General features: G+C 38.6%; 1 protein-coding gene across 1 annotated transcript in view; it reads right to left on the bottom strand.

Annotated features, from left to right (window-relative positions):
* Positions 1–25,282: 25,282 nt before the first annotated feature.
* The window catches only part of LOC119911308 (high affinity choline transporter 1-like), a 3,592-nt gene continuing 2,040 nt past the window's right edge, over positions 25,283–26,834 (bottom strand). Inside the window, exons 2-3 of the mRNA XM_038730141.1 lie at positions 26,268–26,485; positions 25,283–26,096 (exon numbers count right to left, since the gene is read on the bottom strand). Of these exons, the coding sequence (XP_038586069.1) occupies positions 25,443–26,096; positions 26,268–26,485 (872 nt within the window). The 3' untranslated portion in view covers positions 25,283–25,442. The remainder of the gene's footprint in view (positions 26,097–26,267; positions 26,486–26,834) is intronic.

The following is a 26,834-nucleotide window of genomic DNA, read 5'->3' as shown; positions in this document are numbered from 1 at the left end:
ACTATTCTTCATTTAACCAGTTCCAAAGTGTATAGCGTTGCAAATAATGGCTTCTCATTGGTGTTCATGAGAAATGAAAGTCCTTCTTCAGATTCCTATGAAGACTTACCATTTATATATCCTGTGACACCCAATAGGATGTGCTTAAGTGTAACACGTCTTTGGTATCCTGATGAGTGCTCCTATACCTCTCTGTAGCTGCAGTTATGCTGTATTTAGCAGGAAGCCCTGTCTATTTTTTTCAGCAATTAAGCAGCATCAGTCACTGTCTGAAAACTGGCCCTGAATGGTAAGCACTCCATTAGTGGAATTACAGCAGCAGCATCAGAGTGCTGCAGAGAGAGACGGAGAAATGAGGGAAGTTAATCAGTTTCAATTGGTAATCCATCAGTTGTTATATGCCTTTTGCAGGAAACACTAGCTGTGTGGACTGAAGCAGATTCTGAAAAATACCCTTTCAAAACCCTTCTTAAACCTATAGTCTACACTAACATGTAAATAATGAATTGTTAGCATATTCAGGTGGAAAAGGGCAGGAGCAGCAATTACAGTGCGTCTGCGAGCTCCAGACTGGCTGACTGGAAGACTTTGTCCAATGCCTCTGTGGCACAAAAAACAATAAAACAACAATTGAGTAAGTATGCTTAAACAAGAGTATAATGCCTGTTTCAATTGCGAATTAATGTAAAGTATGAGTTTATTCATAAATTCGGCAATTACTGGAGCGCTTTCTTCACATTCACACTTTGTCCACATAACGTAGTTAAATTTGAATCTGATCTTCTGTTTTTGCTTTTTGGCTGCCAAAAGTGGAGACAATATCCACATCCTTTAACCATGATGGCGATGTCTACCTAACATTAACTAATGTTAACCTTAATCCTAAAAAAGTACTTTTTTTCTCCTATACTCAACCAGACCTTAACTATAGAGTTGGAATATCTGAAAACATATTAAGTGGGCAGACTGGCTGTTTTGGAAGACAAGTGACCTATTGTTAAGTTACCCTGTGTTAAGTGATACATCTGAAAATGCCAGTCTCACCTTTTAGTGTGGATAGATATAACGGAGCACTTAAGTAAATTATTCCCGACCTTACAGGCCCAGTCAAGTCCTTCTGTGTAACAGTAAGCATTTTCTACATCCATATTTTTTAAAACATTAGGGACTTTAGTCAGCTCTTCATGTTTTTACTGTCTTGGCACACACAATCTATTAATTAAATAAATCTGGTTGTTGTCTTGTTTCTAACAGGCAAATGTATCCAAGTTGTTTTCATTAACAAGTGACCAATGCTGTCTTTTTTTGCAAATTGAACAGTGTCAAGTCATCTCACATGATTTTCTTTCGTCCCTTAACCCTGTGCTGTTCAAAACATCCTTGATGATACACTTTTGATTTACTGATAGCCAACTAAGAAAATCTCTTATGTGCAGTCCTAGGAGGGCAGATAACTATTAGCAGCTGCTAAGTAACCAGGTTAGTGAGGTCAAAGGTGGGCAGGCTGGTAAGTGATAAGTTGCTCCGCTCACCCTAAAGCCCTGGATAAGCATTCACGGTGAACTCAACAGCCTCTACATTTCAAATCAAACACTGGACAAATGAAACTAAAGGCTGTGATGGCCTTTTCCAATCACACTCTGTAACCTCCTTCATTACTCACACTGAAAGTTCCTTTAACACGTAATACCTTTCTGTCTTTTGGTGCTTTATGGACATCATATACACATTTCCAGGGGAATTCTTGTATACTTCTGTCAGTGCATCTTCCCTGTGTGCGCTGATCAAGATGAACTGCTGTGTGCAGCCCAAATTCAATCCAGCGAGACCCAGACATCAATAATATTTAGTGGAGCAGTTAGCGGCCTAAAGATATCAGTATTGATCCCCTACTTAGATTCAGCTTGTTTGGACTAGGAGACAAATAGCCTCTCCGCCTCTCTAGAGGAACCCATTTAATTTTACAGAAAGAGTTACTCTACAGTGTTACTGCATCTCTGCTGCTGATGTCATTCACATCATCTTCTGTGTAGAAGTTACATTAACAACGAGTGGATATGGTGGACTAGAAACCTTTTATTATTATTATTTCCATTTATGCTTTTACAGAATGCTGCATTCATTCATTATCATTTCTATGACATGGAAAAATTGAAGACGTGGAAGTGTTTATGTTCAGACTTGTTTATGGGTGTCAAAATGCCACGACTGTAATTTTCCATCAGATTGATGGGAAGCATTTTCTCCCGATCTGTGAGCATGGCTTCCCTTGGGGTCAATCAATGCCCCCTTCTCTGTCTCTTCTGCTGTTGTTTTCTTTTATAGCTGCTCTTTGTCAGACGAATCAATGCGAGGGGAACATTTTGGTGTGCTGAAAGGGTGGAGATCCTGCAAACCCTGCGTGGCCAAAGTTGCATGCTAATTGTGACATTTCATGCTATCTGAGCGTCATGCCTCTCTTTAATTTTGCCTATTGTGCTAAATTTCAAATAATGAGATAATAAATGTGTGCAACACTGTTTTTGTACTGTGTTGTAGTCCTGCATTTATCTACAGTCTGTTAATGAATGACAGAAAGTTAAGTTTAAATTCCTAAGAAAAACCTAACAGATTTTAAGAATATGTTTGAGCAACAATTCCCATGGAGTAAAAAAAAATCCACTTATTTCAGCCAAATCACTGTACATTAGGTCTGATTTCAGGAAATATATGTGGCCCAAACAAAAGAACTTATAATACAAACAAAACTACGCAGAACCAGTAACATAACCAGCCAATAGGAAAAGTAGACCATTAAAATCTTCCATCGCAATGTGGGGAGGCGGTTAGCCTCTACAACAACAGGATAAATACTTCTTCCTGTAAAGCGAAAGTTGTCTTATTTATTTATGTCTTCTTAGCTGCCAACTAGCCACCATTAGCTTGGCCTACATTCGGTTGGTAAACTGTCAGATGAGGACGGTACTTCTCTAGAGTTCTTTATGTGGTCAGTCACTGGGGCTAAGCTAACGTTAGCTGTTAAGAGTCAGTAAATACCTCCTGGCTGCTTGGTTTGGTGTTGTATACTGTAAATGCACCTTTGATGGGGTTAGGTTGAACAGGAAAATTAAAGTAAGGAGTAATAGGAAAGTGATAGTAACTAATTACATTTGCTGTTGAGTAATTAGCCATGTTGTTGAGAGATAAACACAAACTTTACACATTTAGGCAAATTAGAAGATTAGCAAAATTTTCTGTGGTTTGTTTTGTCCATAACTTCAGTACTGCAGGATGTAAAGAACAGTGGAGCGTCCAATGGTTGCTGGCTGCTTTATAGAGTTTTTGATAACTACATTTAAACAGAAGAGAGCACCGTGTGATTAAAAAAATGGAACTAGGAGATTATTAAGCATGATCTTTTTTATCCACTATACACACAATAAGCAGACTATATTCTATGCAACCAGTTTACCGTGTCCTTATCAGTAAGCGATGGTCATGCAAATTGTGTACCACTGCATCAGCATCCATTCTGGGTCAGCTTTTGTATCTAGAGCAGACAGACCTTTTGAGATACTGGTGTGTTGTGCCACTGTCACTCAAACACTTGGTGTTTCAATGTGTGTTTTGTGTGTGTGTCTGTTGTTTTCCTAGCTTCATCACAGTCTTCAGGGCTTTATCCATTTAGCTCTCCACTCTGACTGCCCCAAACCAAAACCCACATCTACAGATGATGCACTTTACTTACTTAAAAAATTCAACACAGAGAAACATGCAGTCAGAGAAGGCCGGCGGTATTTTGTAGCAGATAGCACAGATATGATGTTTATAATGACGAGAACATAATAAATATTCATGTCAGTCTAAAATGTTCTGAAGTGATACTTAAAAACAGATAAACTGAGTTCAGGAAGAGTTTACCCACCATCACGTCCCAGCATAAAACTAATCTAATATAAACATGCATCTAAACACAGTTGTAACTCCATAGTTATAGTAAAGGAAGAATAAGAATGTGAATCTTAAACAATGGGATTTCCATTTTATTGATCTTAGGAGCCATTCCTCTGCTTTTGGAAAGGGTGTCCCAGTAAGTAACAGGGGCAATAAATTGGTAAATGGGTTAGCTCATGTTAGATTTAATTATCTTTCCCCATTCAGAACAGGTAATCTGATTATCCTCTGCTGCTTCCTGTAGTGAGTCGAGGGACACATGAATCGGAACGGCAGGAGTACTGAAAGCCCCAAACAGTTGTTTGTGAAATTTATGACCCAGTCCAATCATTCTCTTTCTCGTCATCATGCTCAGTTATCTTGGTGATAAGCATTTAGAACATAATTTTACATTAATTACTCTTGCTCATTAAATTATGTCCTGACAGTCCACAGTTAGTGCAGCTGAAGTTGCACACAAGGAGATCTTTTCCCGGTAGGTATTTAGAGCAATTACATTATGGGAGACATCGCTTAAAGAACCCATAAATATTCCCTTGTTAACTGCGTTTTCTGAGCCTGCATCAATGGGCCTTTTGTAATAAATGGAAAAATACATTCATAAAATAGAAGCTCTGCCAAACCATTTACAGTTTTTCTCACTTGCTTTGATTTCTCGAATCATCCCTAACATTTGCAAAACGTGTTTCTCGAAACATATCAAACAAACAGTGAAACACAGTGGATTTCCTGCAAAAGCCCGTAACTTGCTCAAAATACGTCTATCTCTCAAAAGCAAATCTTTATGTCATTGAACTTGTCAGTGCCATCAGAATGACAAGTCCATGTTCAATATAACAGTGTACTCTGTAAGTGTGTGATGTAAACTATGGATAATGTTTTGATGACAATGGTTGAAAATGCACAAGGCTGCAATATTTATATTTATATCAATATTTCTTATCAATTTCAACAGTACAAAGTTAAACATTACAGGAGATTGGACAGGATTTATAGTTACGTTTTACTGTTTGTACTAATTTGTTGACAGACCATGTCATTGTGATGCAGAAAAGAAAAAGAAAGGACTGACTGCATAGCACGACGGTAGAAATAACAAAATTAGAAATGTAAGCATGTGAAACACTCCTTAGGCTGATGTTCCTGTCTGTCAGGTCACAGATTCCCATCCACATCATAGTGGATATCTTTATCAATTACAGTAAGAAGACATGTACAAAAAAAAGTCTAATTGGCATGTATAGAAAATATGATTGACAGATATAGATGATCTCTCTCTCTCTCTCTCTCTATATATATATATACATATTGATTACTTTACGCTTTAATTACTTGTTTAATGAAATGTATGGGGTTGATTGTTCTTATGTTGTATGTATGATGCTTTGGTAATATTGTTGTTACACATTCATGCCAATAAAGCTAATTGAATTGAACTGAATTGAATTGTATTGTGTGGTCTGAGGGCTGTGTTGCTACTGTAGTATGTTGTGATTTGATGTTGCCACTTATTTTGTTTATGCACCATAGTCTGTACGAAACCATTTCGTTCATCTATATACTTGAATGTGGAGAATGATAATAAAGTTTGACTTTAACTTTGATTTGACAACGTGTTCAGCCATTTTGCATGTAAGACTATTCAACAGAGACTGGTATAATACATTGTGATCAGCATGACATAACCATTTGATAATGTAGGAAACAGCAGACAATTGTACATAATCATTTGCTTCAGTGTGTCAAAGAATTTGCAATATGTTCAAAATAATGAGAAATTGCTTTTATGATGTGCACAAGTGACGAGATGATGTGGAGGCTGAACAAGTAGTTTTGAGAATTTCAATTCTGATCTGAGAAATGTACCAAAGCGACTGTGAAAAACTGTAATAAGCATAGCCGTAAAGGTGTGTTAGTGTCTTTAGACCTCTTTGCAAATCAGAGATGCTGAATTATTTCAAAGTTCAAGTTTAAGTTCAAGTTCAAGTTTATTTATATAGCACATTTAAAAACAACACTAGTTGACCAAAGTGCTTTCCACAATAGACAACAAATATACATGACAACAGTAGAAAAAGTAAAAAAATGTCACTACTCAACTCTGTTTGAAGGCCAATGAATAAAGATAGGTCTTTTGCAAGGATTTGAAAGTGTCAGGAGTTTGGGCATTTCTTATTTGAACAGGTAAAGTACTCCAAAGATTAGGAGCAGCTACTGAGAAGGCTTGGTCACCTTTAGTTTTTAACCTGGATCTGGGGACATCAAGGAGCATCTGATTGGATGACCTCAGTGCTTTGACCGGAGTGTGTACATGTAAAAGTTCTGATAAATAAGAAGGTGCCAACCCATTTAAAATTTTAAAAACAAGCAATAAAATCTTAAAATCAATCCTAAAGCGGACAGGAAGCCAGTGGAGCGAGGCTAAAACATGGGTAATGTGCTCACGCTTTTTAGTTCCTGTTAGAAGTCGGGCTGCCGCATTCTGGACCAACTGTAACCGATGGAGAGATGACTGATCCACTCCAACATACAAAGAGTTATACTAGTCGAGACGAGACGTTATAAATGCATGTATTACTCTTTCAAAGTCTTTGCGTGGTAGGTAGGGCTTGACTTTGGCCAACAGTCTTAGCTGAAAGAAACTGGCTTTTACTACAGAACTAATCTGTTTTTCAAACTTAAAAGCACTGTCAAAGATCACACCTAGATTCTTGGTAAATGGACAACTATATGTTCCTAAAGTACCAAGAACATCTATACAAGCACTTAAATCCCCAGGTAGACTGAACACAACAACCTCAGTCTTACTTTCATTCAGACAGAGAAAGTTCTGATTCAACCATATTTTAAGATCTCTCAGGCAGTTGAGCAAGGACTGAGTTGCAGCTTTGTCATTAGATTTTACAGGTAAATAGATTTGTATGTCATCTGCAAAGCAATGAAAGGAGATGTTGTGTTTTTTGAAAATGGACCCCAAAGGCAGCATGTACAGTGAAAAAAGCATGGGGCCCAATATGGACCCTTGGGGGACCCAAGAAAGAGGGGCAGCAGATGAAGAAAATTCACCGTGGTGAACAGAGAAACTTCTGCCAGAAATGACTGAAACCATTTGAGGGCTGTGCCCCTAATGCCGACACACTGTTCGAGTCGGGATAAGAGAATGGAGTGATTAACCATATCAAAGGCAGCAGTCAAATCTAAAAGCACCAAAACAGCAGAGTTTCCAGAGTCAACAGCTAAAAGGAGATCATTAAAAACTCTTAAAAGGGCAGTTTCAGTACTGTGACGGGGCTTAAATCCAGACTGGAATTTTTCCAACATATGTTTCTCTAGAGGACTTTTTGCTATTACCCTTTGCTTGGCCCTTTAACAGAAAGCCTGTGTTACAAACTGGTGATGTCATTGGTTGCATGATGAAAAATGGATGGAAATGTAAGATCCAGCATCCATATACTGGGGATATCTCAGCCTGTGCTGCTTTGATTTAGACCAGAGGTTTTCAAAGTTGGAGGCAGGTCTCCCCAGGGGGCTCCAAACAGTTTCAGGGAAGGATCAGTAAATGGAGGTGAAAAAAGATTACATTTAGTTATTACTGTCCAATGTTCCCACTTTCCCAGAGTCAGAAACGAATAAATGCCTTAGGGCATACCTTTTTTAATGTATTTGTGTAGTCTGAAGCTATGCCTGTCTTCACTCACACTTTTTTAATTTACAGTGTTTTTCTCACAGCAGTTACTCTTTGTATTGCTCCAAGTTCTTGAAAAAATCCAACAGCCAGTTATGATTTTAGTCATTTCTGCCATCCTGGCTGTCCAGTGTTACCCTGCCCATTACTCTCTGAACCACCCACCACTCTGAAGACTGAATCATGTTTTTCTGGGCTGCACATGGATAAACGTGCACGGGGTCATTAAGAGATGTTTCTTTTATACTTTTATGTACAAGTTGTAAACAGTGTTTGTCTGTTCAGTTCTTGTTAACTATGTGAAATGTCACAATTTTGAAATGGCACGTGGTTAAGATCAGATTCCGCAGTTTGGTTAGGTTTAGGCACCCATACTACTTGGTTAGGTTTAGGAAAAGATCATGGTTTGGGTTAAAATAATGTTACTTACTTAACTTACATAAGTTAAGTAAAGCAACTTACATAACCTATGTAACATTCAATGTTGACTTTTTGTTATACACAGGAAACAAACACCGGTATCCTGGGTGAAAATACAGTTTCTGGCCCACCATACACCCCAACCACCTCCTTAACTCAGATTTTCTGTTAAATATCCCACATATACCTACCTTTGTGTTGAAAACTGACACTACAGGGCTTTCCCCAATGTATTAAACTATGACTTAGGGGATTCCCAGTGCGTTACAAAATGAAGCCAACGGGTCTTCACCATGCATCCATATGTGATACCTTGTGGGTGAGAACCTGTTAAATGTGCAGGTTTGCATGACCTGTTGTTGGGATTTGGGAAAGGTGCCTAAGTTTACCCATAACACCCTTCTCTAACATTGCAGGGACGTATCTTTAAAGAAACAGGATTAGATTTGAACTTGTTGCAATCTTTCCTTGTGGACAAAAGAAGCTGATGTAGATCAAAGACTGCTTAATGAAATTTAAATTTTATTGTGTCACTTGGCACTGTATTTGGATGATGTGATCCTAATTGCATTGAATGTATTTCTCTGCCTGGTGGCATACTCCATATATGCAAGCGCTGAATCACATTGGTCAGGTGAGTCGGGAGAAATGATCTCTTCACTCTGAGAACCAATAGTTATATTACCTTCCAGCCTTCTTAGGAGGGTGTTGCCCTCTGGCTGCGTTGTAGTATAAGATGACATTTATGTTGCAGTACAAAAACATCACAGTACTATCTTTACTGCCTCAAGCTACACTCAAAACAAAAAAGAAAAGAAAAAAAAGAGACCACTTATGTCTCATGCTTTTAAGTTGAAGCTTTTCAAGAACATGTAATTTCCCTCTCTATCTATCTATCTGTCTATCTATCTATCTATCGATCTATCTATCTATCTATCGATCTATCGATCTATCGATCTAGCTATCTATCGATCTATGTATCTATCTATCTATCTATCTATCTGTCTATCTATCTATCTATCGATCTATCTATCTAGCTATCTATCGATCTATGTATCTATCTATCTATCTATCTATCGATCTATGTATCTATCTATCGATCTATCTATGGAAACCGCTCTGTGTCTGCTGTATACTATAATTAGATTTTGTTGTGCCACTGGAATCAGTTTCTCTTGTTAATTAATCAATTATTAATTGATTATTTAATAAGTAATGTGTCTGTTCAATTAGTGATTAGCTATGGGACTGTGGGAATCACACCAGCCCAACAAAGTATATTCTGTTGTGCTTGGGTTGTAGTCATCATGTTGCTGTGGTTTCATACCCCACACCACACACACACACGTAACAGAGAAGATGGCCAATATCCAGACTCACACTCAACCATTCCTCTTGATTCATGAGGGATGTAAAACCGGAAAAAATAATCAAATAAATAACCAAGACTACACTGGCCAAAACACACACACACACACACACACACACACACACACCACACACACACACACACACACACACACACACACACACACACACACACACACACACACACACACACACACACCACACACACACCCACACACAAACACACACACACACACACACACACACCCACAGCAGCTGCTCATCCATCTCTGCCTCTCTGTCCGCCTCTCTGGGTTGCCTCCTCAGCAGCTGTGTGTGTGTGTTTGTGTGACGACGGGGGATATTGGCAAGCTATATCCCGCTTCAATCATATGTCATCTCTAAATGACAGGAGAGCAGAGTGGAGGACAGGGGCCCTGCCAGGGCTTTGTTAGCAGGATAAATGTTTCTGCCCTGTTAGCCTGTTAGCCAGCAGCTGATATCACTTCTAATCAGAAACACATCCTGCCTGCTGCAACAGGTGTACAGATACAGGTACAGATACGGTTTGACCGATACATCAACTGATCATTTTGTCTTTTTTGAACTATTAACTCTTGTCTACGTGTTAAGCGTAGAGCTAAAGCCAGGATCCAATAGAGCTCAACAGTAACCTCCCACTTTTTTTATGGCTCCGGCTCCAGAAGTAAATTCTCTATTGATTTAACCCATAGACTTTTCCAGAAATCCCTATATAAAAGTATTTTTTAGCCCTGAACCAATCCAGATAGCTACAATATGAATCATGACCATAAAACATTGGAATTGGAGCAAAAATAACGGGGAAGAACTGATGGAGCAGATATGTAAGGTAATGTTACTCATTTTTTTGTAATCCAGCTACATTTGCATAACTAATGTTATGCAAATATTATGTAATTTAGTCACTGTAAGATAAATCAAAAGGCTACATACATCACTGAAGTACTTCTCTGTGACATTGCAAAAAAAAATATTTTTCTTAAAACGAGGCTGATATTGTTTTTACATTTACTGTTCATATGGATCAAACAAATGAGATGCAGTATGTTCATTGGTGAGCTTTAGAGGTGCTGGTAGATAGATTTAATTATGTTTACACGGAGTCAGGCTAGCTGTTTCCCCTTGCTTCAAGTTTTTGTGCTAAGCTAAACTGACTACCAACTGTCTCTCGCTTCATATAGCATACAGACATGAGAGTGGTATCAATCTTATCGAACTCCATAAACGCATTTCTCAAAATGTCACAACGCATTAAGGCATAAATAAGATATGCATTAAATATGTAAGACATTTTTGGTCACTTTTAGGAAACAAGCTGTGAACACAAAATTGACACCGTTTAAGCTAATGTGGCGAACAGGTTGTTTTTTACACCACCAGCAATTCCAAAGAAACATTTGGGGTCGTGTTTCTGGCCACTTGACAAATTTAAACTCTATCATCACTCTGCTTTTAGCTCTGTTTTGGTTTCCACCAATTCCTGGGGGAAACATCTAGCTCATAAGCTGTTAAATGCTGCTATACTGTGTTCACCAGCTACTCACCAACTTCATCTGTCTGTTGCGTGGTGCTGGACAGGTACATGAACCTTAAGTTTTTAGAGATTTTTCGCAGAAAACAGCTGCCTTTAGCAGCCAAAGACAATGTTTTGAGAGCAGTGAGAGAGAACTATAAGTTGTGCGCTGGAAAACCAAAATTAGAGCTGAAAGATGCTATAAAGATGAGAGGAACTGTGAGTGGCTGACAATTCTCTGTAGAAACATCACTGCGAACGACCCCTGTCACTGTAAGTAGTCATATGATCAATTTTTAATATAGATTAAAGCTGCTGTTAAAACATTATAGATGAATGATCATAGCATGATATAAATGTATAGAATTTTTTATTAATTTTTGGGATTTAAAAAACATGATAATACATTTCATGTATTTTTACATTGTCAGGCTACTTTGTAGTAAAGGTTCATTTTTGACTTCTGAAGGCCTTACAATGACTTTTTGAGCAAAAAATAATCAGTGGAGGAGGGGTGGAGTAGATTGAGAAACATACTTTTCCTTCTAAAATGGCACAATGAGGCATTTTTACATAAACCTCTCAAATTATAATTTTAAATGGGATAAATCATTTTTTTTGCCTATTCATCAGTCCCATCAGAGTGGAACTAGAATAAACAATCGTCTGTGCCAAGTGAATGTCTTATTAAATGAGAAATGACAGCTTCAGTTTGAAATAAAATCTGTCTTTGATTTCTTCTATATTAATGTATGAGCATCATTTCACCAGCCAGCTTTCATCTTTTTATCTCAGTCTTGGATTATTTAATTTTTTTGCTTTGTTTGAAACCTCACCTTAACCCGTTTGGTACCTACTGCTGGAAGATAGCCAGATGTGCGGCTGCAATGAAGCAAAAAGAGCAGCTTATTTACAGGTGGACACAAACACACACATGCACAGCCTTGGTTATAGCACTCTGTTTCTCTAACGAGGCTTCAAGGCTGCAGCTCCTTTCCCCACTGAACATTCATTGTGAGTCCAGGCATTAACTAAATCACTCTGAGGGACCCCTCCCTCCCCAAGCTGTGGTATCATATAATTTGTGCATCGAAGGTTGTGTGGGCTCAGCTCATTATGTTACCATTGCTGTGACGAGAGTCAGCTCCTGTCGGCTCTTCAACAAGGAGGAAAAACAAGTTTTAGGCAGCTGGGGGTGGAGCTATTTAGGAGTCAATTACCATTGATTCTGCTTTGTAACTAACAGTACATATAGACAATGAGATTTACTGATTGGCTGTGAGAATATAGCGGCTCAGTTCATTTGTATCAACACATTGCTCATTACACTGACTTATTGTGAAATGCTAACTGAAGGTAATATATGTTCTTTTTTACAGGGAACCCTTTTCTTCACATTTCATACAGTACACAACCATAATCTCCTCTCCTCTCCTCTCCTCTCCTTCAGGCCTAATATGGCCTAATTGGAGCAGAGCTACTTACCACTGATGGGATCAATAGGAGAACCGACAGTGGACACACACCATTTTCATTATTTACCGCAGTTCAATACTTAGGCAGCCACCACAGCAATCAGTGAGTGCAGAAGTAATAAGAAAGCTTGCAGAGTCTGTCAAACGAAAGAGGTGCAGCTGAATTATATTCCATAAACGTAGATGGGTGATGGTAGTTATCCATGAGTGAACCGAAAATGGCTGAATAACTAAAAAGGACCCTTTACTTAAAGCGCTTTGCAAATACATTAAAATCATTGATGATATACAGTGAAGCCAGATATAAGTGGTTGCACAATTGAAAAATAAAGATCAAAGAAGATCATTAATGGTAAAGCAGGCAAGTCTGAATGTCAGGTTTTTCATTTCCAAGGCCTAGCCCACACACACACACACACACACACACACACACACACACACACACACACACACACACACACACACACACACACACAAATTGCAGCTCCCGTGAGAGTTGTGTTGTTGTGTGAGCTGGTCTTTCCTCGCAGTGTTACAGTGATCTGACACATTAGGTGCAGTTCATCAGTCAGTCACAGAAAATCATGAAATATGCTGCTATAGTCTTCTGTCAGACTTTTTTTTGTTGCTACCAGGGGGAAGAAATCCTATTTGCAAACAGATTAGAGAGAACAAGTGATTTGGCTTCACAAATGAAAACACCTGTGGTTTGTCTAAACACAAAAAGACCTGCGTGATTGCTTTACTGGAATGATGATAGATGGAGGCTATAATAAAACAGCGATGTGTTTATATATATATAAATAAAAATAATGTCAAAATGAAGGTAAATATAATTACTTAAGCAAGGGATTTCTTTTAACCTGACCATATACCACATGCCCTAACATAGTTAAGTGAGTAAATGTTACTGAAATAGAATGATTGAATGATGGACAAAGCTGTGAAATATCATGGTTTTGACAGACATAGGTCTTAAACTGACTGAATACATGCTTTTTTCAAGCCGGCAAAAAAAGAAAAACAAAAGGGATGTCAATAAGTACAAGAAAATGAGTCCCAGTGGGTCTGACAGCTGAAAGCTTGACATGTAGCAGAAGAGACAAGACCAGAAACACACACCAGAGAGGCTTGCCGATGCATCTCATGCACAGAAGATGATTAGATTGTGTTATTGTATTAGATGAATATTCTATTATTTTGTACACAGATTTTATATAAAGAAACACACTGATTCCTTATCAACTCATCTCTGTAGGGATCGTTTTTGTGAATTACTACTTCTGCTTTTCCATTACCACAATGACCACCTAATTTTCTGCAAGAAACACAATAGCTTAAGCACAAAAAATAGGATCTGCTCTAACCCTGAGTGATAAATGTGTCGAAATGTTTCCATAGAGACTCTAAAGAGCCTGTTCAGTGATTGGAACCAAAACCTGCGCTGTGTATAGAAGCAGCATGGAGGACAACTCTAATAAATTAAATTGTACGTTAGTATGACTGGAGTTAACTCAGTTATAGCCATGTGATATTTTCCATTGCTTATTATCCAACCCGACACTGTACCTGTCCAAAGGTATTGTCCAGAGTGCATCCAGATCACAGACTGCAGGCATAATTTAATAAAAGAAAACCTGCTTTTGGAAGAAGTATATCAGACATTATCAACCATGATAACGATGATGACAAACAGAAAAAATGAGTTCTAATGTACAAGATCTGTATTATTTTTTACAAAATAAACAATGCTCGTTACTTTTCTAATACTGGCAGTTTGGACCACAAGAGAAAGTGTGTCACTGTCAGAATGAGCTCTCTCTATCGGTATATTTGTTGTGGCTATTGTGAAACCCACTTGAGACTGAAAGCAGGATGCTAATTCCTTTGAAACAGAAAGGAATAAAAACTGAAACCTTTCTCTCCCGGAACAACAGTAATCACTGAAATGGCAGACAGCAAAATCAGGAGAATCTGGCATAAATGTTATTATCTTTATCAAAGACTGTCTGTAGTATAGTCTTTCACAGGTGTAATGAAAATCAATTTGTGTGACCAAGCAAAGGAATGGGAAATGAAAAGAAATACGGATTATAATGCAGCTCATCAGTGGCAATCAGTACCTGACAGAGCAGAACTTCAATGTTTTATTCAACTTCAATATTTCTTCCCAGAACTTGTGTCCATTGCCTTTTTTTTTTTACGTGAAACAGGGATATTTCAGCGATAAATGTAGTATGATCGCAAGAAAAGTTGAACTATGGCATTTGAAGACTGCCTGCAGAACGACAGTACAATGTGCTTAGTAAGTGATACATGACTGTTTTCCCAGTCTCTGTTTGTTACGGTGCTACAATAGTCTTGCCGTAGCAATAGCTATAATAAATCCTCCAATAATTTATGTTCCTGTCTGCAGTATTGCCAGCATTAATAAAATGTACCCTGGGGACAGGGTGGCTATGTGAGTATCTGTGTGTGTGAGTGTGTGTGTGCAATTCCTGGGTATATGTGTCTATACCATTAAAATAATTTTATTGACTACAAAAAGGAAGTTGCACAAGCAAAGATAGTCTATTTATGTTATATGGTGATGAGTCAGAAAGTGAGACGGACTCAAACATTATTACTTTTGGTCTCTCATGACTCGCATGGATTCGTTACCAATGAGAATAGTATAAAATAAAGCAGCCTTAACTGTGTGGAAACGTCTTAATACAATAAAAAATGGTTGGATATGTAACAATGGTTTTCTCCTGCACGACGCTACTCAAAGTGGTTTGTCCAGACCAGACAAGTTCAAGAGAAGGTTATCAGCAATAATGTTTAAATGAAAGGTTACACTTTAAAGCATGGTTCTGTAAGTGAGAGTAGGTGTGGTTCAGATCGGGTCCCCTGGTTTTTAGAGCAAGCTTGAAGACCTCTTCTCTGGAAACAGAAGTATGAGCAGTTGAACACCGGTGAATTGGACACACAGCAAACAGAGCTTTGCCTACAGACCATCAGTGAGTAGCAGAAAATGAGTGGGAAAAGGCATCACAGTAATTGACAAATTGTTGAATCAAGTGATCTCAGGGAAACGTAGAGCAAAACAATTAACCAGCTGAGCACCAACGCACCTGGTATATTGTTGAAAAATTGTGTAATAACTGTTGTATATTAGTTTCTTTTCATCAGATTTACAGTTACAGTTGTATTCCAGGCGTATTAGAAGATATTCAGTTGCATTATAATCTACTGAATGATGGTTTTGATGGTGATATTGCCAGGCGAGGATGAAAATATCATATTTACCTTATTGCATCTCCATTTACTCTTTAATAGAAAGATAAATAGGTTCATTTATTTTGATTCATATTCCTTAATTATGCATCTTGACCAAATTGTTGAGGAGTTATTACTGATTCATTTCGGGAAAGTCATTTTAGGCGTTTTTCCTGAAATAGGTGTCAGTCAACAACTCAACAACTAACCGTAATAAATATGAAAAGAAAAAAACAATAAACTGAAAATAAACAGTATGAATAATAATCAATTACAGGCTTAGTGATTGACATATTGAAGTAGCCAACATTTTACTCCTGAAGAAACTCCCATGAGATCAGCCACTAAGTGTTAAAGGATAGAAGCAAGGACATAGCGGATGGGTGGATGGGTGGAGACTCTCAGCCCAGTCCATCCCTCATATGAGGTAAGGGTGCAACAGTAAATGTCTGGCATTCCCATTCATTTCTCCCTCCTTCCTTTCCCCTCACAATAACCTGAGAAGTGCAGCACTTAGTCTAATGTGAATAATGACAATGACTGTCCAGGCTGGCCATAACCCGCAGTAAATGGGCCAAGATTTATTGCTTTAAATTACATCATCCCCCTTTCTCTTCTTTAGCAAGACTTTGTTCTTTAAAAAATAAATTTAATGTCCTATTATTTGATTTACTCACTTTTTGTTTTTATGCTGCATTTGTGACTCCCTTCTCTGTCTTTCTCAGATGAATTCACCTCGGCCTGCTTCATGGGCAAAACTGTTGGGTAGCAAAGCCAACATCTAAATGTATCTACTTGTATTTAAATAAATTTTTTAAAGTAATATTGGCAATAGACACATGTTCCACATATGCTACCACTGTGTATGGGTACTGAAGACGATTTGCCACAATGCCTTTTATTAAAAAGGACAACATAAACCTGTGCTCAGCTTTCAGTCAGTCAACTTAATTTCTTCTCTTCGGCTCCTTCATTCACTCTCTTTCAGCTACGCCATTCATACATTTTACCACCTCTTTCTATTATCAGTTTAAAATGCAAAAGGCATCTTGGCCCTATGAAGAAGTATGGATAGTTGAAAAAAAAATCGGCTCCTCTCTCTCCATATTGAAGCCAATAAATTCTGTTTATTAACCCAAGTGGCTGCTTCTGTAGATTGATACTTCCAGCTCAGAATGCAACATCGAGGTAACAACTTCGGCATCAGTAATGGCCAAAAGAGGGGTCCAAGCTGCATCTTCATCCCTGGATCATCCATCTCCATACTGATATGGATATACATGGAGGTCAGTTTAATTTAATTTTATTATTAGGCATTAAATCATAGCTGTTATTAAAAGCTCGAAGCGATAAAAATGTAGGATAATATTTAATTGATAAATAAAAGATTTAAAGGGTGTTACAGAGTATAATGTGTCTTTTCATCAGCACTTGAAACTGCCTTCCTGACTTTTTGTCATTTTAGAGAGAATAAGTCATGAGCTGTGCTGCAGGGCTGAATGTATGCGTGTGCTCATCTTTCTGTGTATATGTTTGACTTACATGCTACGATGACGTCCAGGGAATTCTCTTTTGTTTTGAAAACAGAGGAAGCTTCAGCGAGGACAAAGTTTAAGTTGTGAAGCCTGTGGCTAGGCTGTGGGGATGAAAAAAATCATCATCAACATCTATGGATACACAGAGAACTCTTTTCAAACACAAAGTGCTTACTAGACCAGCTGGGAGTTCAATCAGAGGATTGTGGGGATAAACACATGACGAACATCAGAGGTTGTGTGTTTTTTCGATGGATTATGTTGGCCAATGATACATACACCATGAAAAGCTCCACTAAAGAAGAATAAGACCTCTGATTTGTGCTTTTGAGCCCAACAGTTTATAAGGGGGTATTCTCACTATGATGCAAAAACAATCATCTTCCTCTATACAAGCTGTGTTGCCCAACACAATGTTCACCTCTCCAGCACACTGTGCAGGTAAGATCATTTAACATTTCGATTCTGGGTCTTGTCTAATAGTAGTTTTGATTGTGCGTGTACTATTTGAGTGACAAAATACACCAAAATAGGGTATATTGAAAGCAAAAACAATCATTATTTTCTACATTGTCCTCCATTCATTAATTTTCTTCCATTTATTCAGGGCCAGGTCATAGTGGCAGCAGGCTAAGCAAGGTAGTCCAGACATGCATCTCCCCAGCAACTTTTTCCAGCTTCTCCTCGGGGATCCCAAGGCATTCCCAAGTCATGTGAGATACATAATCTCTCCAGCATGTTCTGGGTCTCCTTACAGTTGGACGTAGAGGCCAGGAGGTACTCAGATCTGACCACTCCGAGCTCTCTCTGGATGTCCGAGCTCCTTACCCAGCCACCCTACAGAGGGAACTGATTTTGACTGCTTATATCCTCCTCTTTCAGTTACTAGCCAAAGCTGGTTATCATAGGTGAGGGTTGGAACATGAATGTACTGGTCAATCTGCTTTACCACAACCATCCAGTACATCATCTGCAGTATTGCTTAAGCAGCACCAATCTGCCTGTCAATCTCACACTTCATTCTAACTTCACTGGTGAACAAGACCCCGAGATACTTGAACTCCTTCACTTGGGACAGAAACTCACTCCCTACCTAGAGGGAGCAATCCACTATTTTCACAGAGAGAACCATGGCTATCATCCCGAGCGGTTCATGATGTGATGAAGCAAACAGAAGTGCATCATCTGCAAAGAACCTTTAGATCTTATCCATGAAAGTCTGCATCTTTGACATTGGACAACCTTGGCCCAACGAAAACATGTTTGAAATTGACAATATGTAAAGATACATAAAGAAAAGCATGGATGACCCCATTTTGTACATAAGTATGGGAAAATGAAGATGTGAATACAAATATGTTCTTGCAAGAGTCTGATAATAATAGACAGATGGAAAGATGTCCTATAGAGACACAATAGTCAAGCCTAATAGGCCTTTTTCACAGCAGACATTTTTACTTGTCATAGTAGAAAAAGCACAGGTGTAGGAGTGACGCCAAATATTTTAAGATGGCTTCAATAGAAGGAGCCTGATTCGACGGTCGAATCTTCGCAGAGACTTCATGAAACAAGGATCATGCCATTTTGGCTTTATGGGGGTTCTCTCTGATTTTACATAGAACTACCATTTTTTTCCTAATTAGCTAATATTTAGCCTGATATGATTTAAATATCAACATATAATGCTGTAAATAAAAGTGTGAAAAGAATGTTCAAATCATTTATCACCACTGACGAACCACACAAACAATATTATATTGTTTTTAAACAGGCCCGTGAGAAACCGCGAGGTGCATGAAATTCTCGGTGTGCATGCAACTCGGCACAAGACCAGTAAATGGCAGGAGAGCAGAGCAGAGTGACAATGATCAACAAGAAGCCTCAGTTTAGCTGTAAATGTACAGTGTAAGTTCCATTGACTAATGAATAGAGACTGCAGTTCAGCAGCTTCTCAAGATTAATGGGGAACTACCTTGACTATTTTCCGGTGTGTTTTTGTGAGATAACATACTTTAAACATGCTTCCCTATAATTTTAATTACATCAGGCCAATCTCATGTCTGTCACCTGCAGGCAAATCATCTGACACTGTGGCAGGTTTCATTGGCACTTACACTAAAAACCATTATAACTGATCACATGCCTCCATCTCTTTCTAAGGGCAGAATAATAGTTTGCTGTTAGGTATTGGTCTAGAGGTGTTGAAGGTGCATACATGATTCCCCCAAGATGAAGCGGTGACAGGGAGAAGTGTAACATCTACATATAAAATCAAGTCTGTTATTTTGAAAACCCTTCATATCAGTTTTAGACATTGAAACATAACTGCCTCAATTGGATTTAGAAAGACTGGAAGTTGCTCTAAACTGAACCATAATGACTCAATAAATCATATCATTAGCTGGAAAAAGTGAAAAATTACACATTAAAATAAAACAATAAGTGTCTAGCTTTTTCATGGATTCTTATGGTTGTTTGCAGTATATAGAGAAGCACATGGAGCCTTGTCAGATATAGAAATCCTCCTGATAGAGATGTGAGTGAAGAAAGTGAAAAGAACATTATGTACTCAGTTAAGAGGCACCGTGCTTTAAAAGATGCTGTCATTTTATGTAATACCCTTAATTTGCACTAAATTAGATGTGCCAATTGAAATAAGGCATGCTAATATGTATCCTGTGCTGCAAGATGATGAATAAATTATTAAACCAAGTGGTGTTTTCTTAATATTACTATCATTATGTTGCTGTAGTTAAACTTTTAATATTAAATTAAATTTGATGCATACTGGACCCTGGTTGAGGACTTTGTGAGGTATTGCAGGACCAACCATCAGGACCACCAGCTGAACACCTCCAAGACCAATGAGATGGTGGTGGACTTCAGAAGGAAGAAACCGCATCTCCAACCTGTGTCCATCGAGGGGTGTTGATGGAGAGGTGGTCAGGACATACAAATATCTGGGGCTGCAGCTGGATGACAAGCTGGACTGGACAGCAAATATGATAAGTCTCTACAGGAAAGGGCAGAGTTCTTCCTGAGAAGGCTGGGGTCCTTCAATACCTGCAAAAAACTGCTGCAGATATTTTACCAGTCTGCTGTAGTTTGCTCGGGAGGAAACACCAAAAAGAGAGATGCCGGTCGACTTGACAGCCTGGTGAGGAGAGCTGGCTCAGTGGTGGGCACAGAGCTAGACTCAGAAAGATGGACCCTGGACAAACTTCTGTCCATACTGGACTACGACCACCACCCTCTGCACAACACCGTCGGTCTAGCTCCACTAACAGACTTAAAAACTCTTTTGTCCCCCTGGCCATCAGACTGCACAACAGCTCCTAGCCAAGGCAGGCACTCCATCTGTCCCCTTTATTTCCATTTGCACACTATCTGTACTGTTTACATCCACTTGCACTCCATTCGCACTGTTTACTGTGGCTCCTGTTTATTTTGAACTTGATTTTAATATAGGTTAAATGTATGTTTAATGTATGTATGTTTCGTATGCTATTGGATACTTGAATTTCCCTCCTATCTATCTATCTATCTATCTATCTATCTATCTATCTATCTATCTATCTATCTATCTATCTATCTATCTATCTATCTATCTATCTATCTATCTATCTATCTATCTATCTATTAGGGCTGACCCCGAATATTCCAAGATTCGATGCTTCGATGGGCGGAGCCTGATTCGACTGTCAATCTGACAGTGGAAGCTTTGCAGTGAAACAAGGATTGTGCCATTTTGGCGATATGGGGTGCTCAACGTCTGATTTTACATAGAACTACCAGTTTTCTCCCAATAAGTTAATATACAGCCTATTACAATATACATTTCAACGTTTAATGCTGTACATAAATATGTAAAAATAATAAAACTTTCAATAAATGTTTTTGAAGTATGTGAATAAATCCAAAATTGTAACCCTAACCCTGGGGCGTCAGTGCGCATGTGTAAGCGTAGCATGTATGTGTGCAGTGGCAGTGGAAGAACACTTGCTAAAGAGACGGAGCCCCAGCCTCACTGGTGTTGTGAGCCTCGCGGGACTTTTGGATAATTTATCACCGTTGATGAACCACATAAAGAATATTTTATTAATCGTTTTTAAATACTTGAAATAGACCCGCGAGGAACCGCGACGTGCATGCAGTTGTTGGCAGCAGTAATGCACATAAAACTAGATCTATCTATCTATCTATCTATCTATCTACTGAGTGGTTAAGGACTCAACACTTGGTCTTGACTTGTCACAGCAAAACAATAAATTATTCTCGCCTCTGCTCCTGTCTTTCATAGGTTTTGTGGTATGAATTACATCCAACAAATTAGTAGGGTTTTGTCTGAAATTACAGTTATGGGCCTCTTGTCACTCATAACAGGTAAAGGACTTTTTTCTGAATTTCATTTAAATTATTTTTTTCCATCCTGGTATCTTGATGTTTGCCAATACAATCGTGTCCTTTTCTTCCAAACATGTTTTAAATTATAATACCTTCACATACAGTAAAGAAAGAACTTCAGCACCCACCTTTTGTTATTTCTACTTAGGAGGTAGAGTTTAATAACTGAAAACCCCAATATGAAGGTTTCTTCCATCAGCCAGGGGTCACACTGGTGTAGACATACTGGGATCTGAGAAGTGTGTGTGTGCGAACGTGTGTGTGTGTGTGTGTGTGTGTGTGTGTGTGTGTGCGTGAGTGTGTGTGTGTGTGAAACAGAGAGATTGACAGCACTGTCAATTTGGCAGTTGAGGCGGGCGTCATGATTGATGGGCCCAAGCAGGCGCTAACCCTTAGATTACCCTATAGACACACACACACTCCCACACATGCACACACATTTGTCCATCTTTCTATTTTTTTTTCACATCTTATTAATTAGTTGAGAATAAAAAATAGTTAAAATTTGACATGTGTGAAACACATGAAAACATGTAATCTGTAAAATTCAAGATGCAAGTACGTACATATGGAGAGAGAACACCATAGTGATTGTGCTAAACAATATAATTTATTCAACTGACCTCACATATGTTTACAACTATATTCTTATAGACACTGCATGGATAGATAAATAGCTGTAATTTCACTGTCAACAAACATTTTCAACGATGCATTTAAAAGTAGACTTGAATTTGATCCTATGCTTTTTTTGGTATTTACATTTATCACACAAAAATACAGCAGAATTGCAATTTACAACATATAGCCACAAATGTGCCAGTTTAACAGCTGACATTGATTCTTCTCTGTGTGCATTCAGGTTTCTGAATTAACCTAAGCTACGACACACTTATTGTGAGGCTTATCTGACGAAAACGAGAGTTTACATTCACATTTGAGTCCAATGAAATTGCCTGACACTTTGCATAGCATCAGACTAGCAGTCAGTCACCCCGCTCAGTTTGAAGCTGACTTCACCTTGGTGGCAAATCATAAATCCCATTTGCGTTTCAGAGGATCAGGTTGGGATGTGGCTGTGTACGGAGATCAAGTCCCCTTCGACTAACTGCAAGGCCATCTCGCCACCTTAAAGGATAAGGCTGGTGTTATCCTAGATTTTTCTTATTGTCACTAAATCCCCTGAAAAGACCAAAATCAACAATGTATTGATCTTTCTAACAAGTATTGTCTGTGTAGCCAAAGCCTGATGTATCTTGTTCCTCTGAGACATAGAGCTCCACACCTTTTCACTGGATAACATATTCCTTCATTAAGATTGACATGAGCACAGTAGTTTAATTTGAGTCAGTTCCACAAGACACCGTCCTGCTGCCAAAAATACTCAATATAACAACTAATATTTGTGAACCCTTTTTAAAGATTTACATCTTCATAAGGAATGAATGGGCTTGCAGCTGAGTGCCATAGACAGGGAAGTCAGACAATACTGAGAGACTGAGTAACACATTGTTGGTTTTGGTCTTAAATTTCAATAATAAAAAAAATCACAATATCACTAGCCTTATCCTTTAACTGAAAAATGCTTTCAATAAGAGTGGTCACTTTTTGCAAGCGTTACAAACTCAGTCATTTGCCCTGGCTGACCTTTGAATTAAGGCGAGTCTATAGATTCAAAAAGACACCAACAAAACACAACAGTTCTGAGGAGATAAGCACAGATAAGTAAACTGGACAGTAGTAACACTTAACAATTCCAAAAATCACTGTATCTCCTCATAAAGAGCAGCAGTGTGCCTGGTAGTCTGAAACAGCCAGTAACAACGTTTCAACTTTCATCACTGAATGAAACAGACAGAGTTTCAAACCTCTTTTTAGCATTAATCAAACGCACTGAGGGCTAATTGACTGGGGATTGGATCAATAATGACCGGTGCTACTGACACCATCCCGGGAGGAACAATCATTTCTTGTTCCTCCGCTAACCTGCTGTGGCTGGCCAGTCAATACAGGTTCAGGATGACCAAACAAATCATCATAGGCATACACACACAAATTTCAAAATAGCTTCTGTGAGATAATTTTGGAGGACCATATCAGTCGTTTAAAATTATATTAATGCATTATGCTGTACATTAATGTCAGTTATTTCCAGAGCTTACTGTATTGTTTTAAATTTTATTGTTTTACATTTATTTGTTTTTCAAAATGTTCATAATTTCCAGGCTGCTATTGGGTTCCAGTCCCTTATATAAAAACAAACTTGCGAAATGAACATTATGTGCTTTTATTGTTGTCAATGTTTTGTGGCAATGCAGTTGTAAATGCACATCAATTCAAAGATGTACCACACAACAATAAGTTTGACAAAAACAAAGATTGCAAATTGATTTCCCCAAAGTATGGAAATGAGTGGAAGCCAATGGCTGCCTGGAAAAAAACATTAAATAATCTATTGGATATTTGAATCTGTGTATATCAAGTCTGTAATGGTCTGTGATGAAAGCAGAGGCTCCTAAGGAATTACATTCATGATGATTATGCAGTAAACACAATTCCACACAAGCATGGAGTTCAAAGTGATGGAGGATGTTTGATGGGTTTGACTTTGACACGAGAGAGATAAGACTCGTACCGTCTTATGTGTACAGTTAATGACCATGACCATTATATTTTCTTATAGCTGCTATATATATTATAGTTGTTTTTTTCTAGCCCACTACCTTAATGTTTTGTTTCACTCTTATCGCTCTCATAGCATTATTTCCAGCTGCTAAAGGCAGCTGATCTCTGCAAAAAAAGCTAAAAAACTGAATGTACAACACCAAACAGCTGACAGATATAATTAGAAACTAGCCTGAGAACATAATAGAAGTTGGTGGAGAACAAATCAGAGCTAAAATGAGAGTGAACATTGCACTTACATTTGCTACATGGGGATATTGTATGAATAATTCATTTAAAAAAGGTTGGCAGTGAATGTTAAAAATGTTATGACTAAATTTAATCTGGGGTCTTTCAATCCACCCAATATCATCCTTATGTTTGGCAACTCAAGGGTTTGATAATATTGCGGTGGTATATAGTTATTAATGCGACTCTTGCTGTCTCTGGAATTAGCAAGAATGACAGGAGGATTAAGAGCAATGTGAACACCCAACATAAATAAGCACAAAAAAAACAATGACAGTAACTTGCAAATCCAGTACAATGTATCTATCTATACAACATAGATCCTAAAAATATTATTGCTCTATTAATAAATGTTCTTATGCAAACTCAAAATCTTAAAAGTTTCTCGAGAATTTACTGGTTGTTAGGTGTACACATATACATCAACACACACACACACACACACGCACACACATACACACTTACTACTATGTAGACGTGGACACAATTCCATGATTAGATATTGCACGATTCTCATTAGCCACAGCAAACCCTTGTAGACGTTGTCACGTACGGTTTGTCCACTGCAGTCTCTCACTGTTTTCCCTTGAAAGTTCCTTCAACCACTGTAGCAGCACTTAAATTAAACTGGTTGTAGATTCATAGTCATGATAAAAAAAACAATGAGTATGGTATGCTTGACACAGCTGATTGACAGTCACCTTCCTGGTTCCTGGCAAGGAATCTTAAAAAGAAGGAGGCACCATGTCATCAGCATAAAACAAACTTGTGGAGTCACTCAGAAGCCACAGCAGATTTCTGTTGATTTGGCTTCCAGTGCGGCAGTAGCAAGTTTCCTGAAGAATGTCGATGCCTCTTGATTATTCCTTCTTCTTCAAATTCCTTGGTTCTAGTTGACTTTGTGCCTTTGTTGTCTAGTTTTCATTGAGAAAAGCCTCTGGACTGGACACTCCATCATCACTGAGGATCTCCGTGTTGGTGAATGTCCCAGCGAGTGACTCACCCAGGGCCTGCTTGACAGGTGCCATTTCTGAAAGAATGATGTTATCATGGTTGCTCACCAGCGTGGCTTTGTCCATGATCTCCTTGCTATGCTTGGACACCACAGCATCCAGGAAGTCATACTTGTGTGACAACATACCACTTTCAAATAGGTACTTTGTCAGGTAAGAAAAGGCCATATTTGCCAAGAAGGATGCCACCATGGACACAGACTTGAATGGGAACCTCTGCTGGACAAAGTGCTCTACATCCCCAGTGAGGTGGTGGATCCTCTCCTGGTTCACCCAACCGGGGTAGTAGATGAAGGGAGGAAGTTTGAGGTAGGGCTCTCCTCCACCAATGCGTAGCACAAGACCAAAGATATAGGCAGCCACAGAGCCATAGGTGTTGGTGCCCTTGATGAATAACACACTGAGAAGTTGGGGAAAGATGATGACATAGACCAAGTCGGAGCTCAAGTACCACAGGCCATACACTGATCCTGTTAATAATGCCATAGCAGTGGCAAGAGCTCCGAATACAAAGATGGTGAGGCGCATCACCCACACAATCTCATTATCTGAGGCCTGGAGGAGAGAAGAAAGAGAAAAAGTGATGAAAACATATAAGAAGAAAAAAAAGTAACATCTGTGAACCACTGGGGTGAAACTAGAATTGATGTATTGATTATTTGACCGATGCTTTCCACAACTGTCTCAAATTGTGGTATTTGTTAGCATTATTGTTAGCACTCTTACCGACTGTCGAAAGGCGAGCTGATAGATGTTCCTGGCAAACATAGAGCTAGCTGAGAGAATGGATGAGTCAGCTGATGACATGACTGCAGCAGACACCGCCCCCAGACCAAAGAAGGAGATGTAGGGCGGGCAGAGGTGCTGAAGCACTATGGGAAGGATCATGTCTGATTCGTCCTTATCCTTCGGAGCGATGGACCCATAAGTAGTCTGGTTCCAGTCTGGAAGAAGAAATGGGAAACAGTCAAAAATGCATGATTGTAAAAGACAGAAATGTAAACACCAAGGCTTACTTTTGGGCCTCTTATGAGCCGATCAGTAATATTATCTGCATCCAAGTATCAGGATTATCTATGTGCTAAATTAAAAAAAAGTAGTTGCCTGAATAATTGGCCTGACCAAAAACAATGCAGTGACTTGTATGAGGCAATAACACAACATACCTGAAGTTGATCAGGCTATACTTGGCACACCTTCCTATGTTGAGATTAATAAAATTATGTTCTTGGCCACCTTGCAATTTTAAGAGGACTGATCCCTTAGCTTTTCAGACAAAAGGCTTGACCTGGA

Source organism: Micropterus salmoides, unplaced genomic scaffold (assembly GCF_014851395.1).
Source record: "Micropterus salmoides isolate LMB-PRFRI ecotype aquatic unplaced genomic scaffold, ASM1485139v1 Ms_hic_scaffold_2, whole genome shotgun sequence".
NCBI lineage: Eukaryota > Metazoa > Chordata > Actinopteri > Centrarchiformes > Centrarchidae > Micropterus > Micropterus salmoides.
This window is presented reverse-complemented; position numbering and strand designations above follow the sequence as displayed.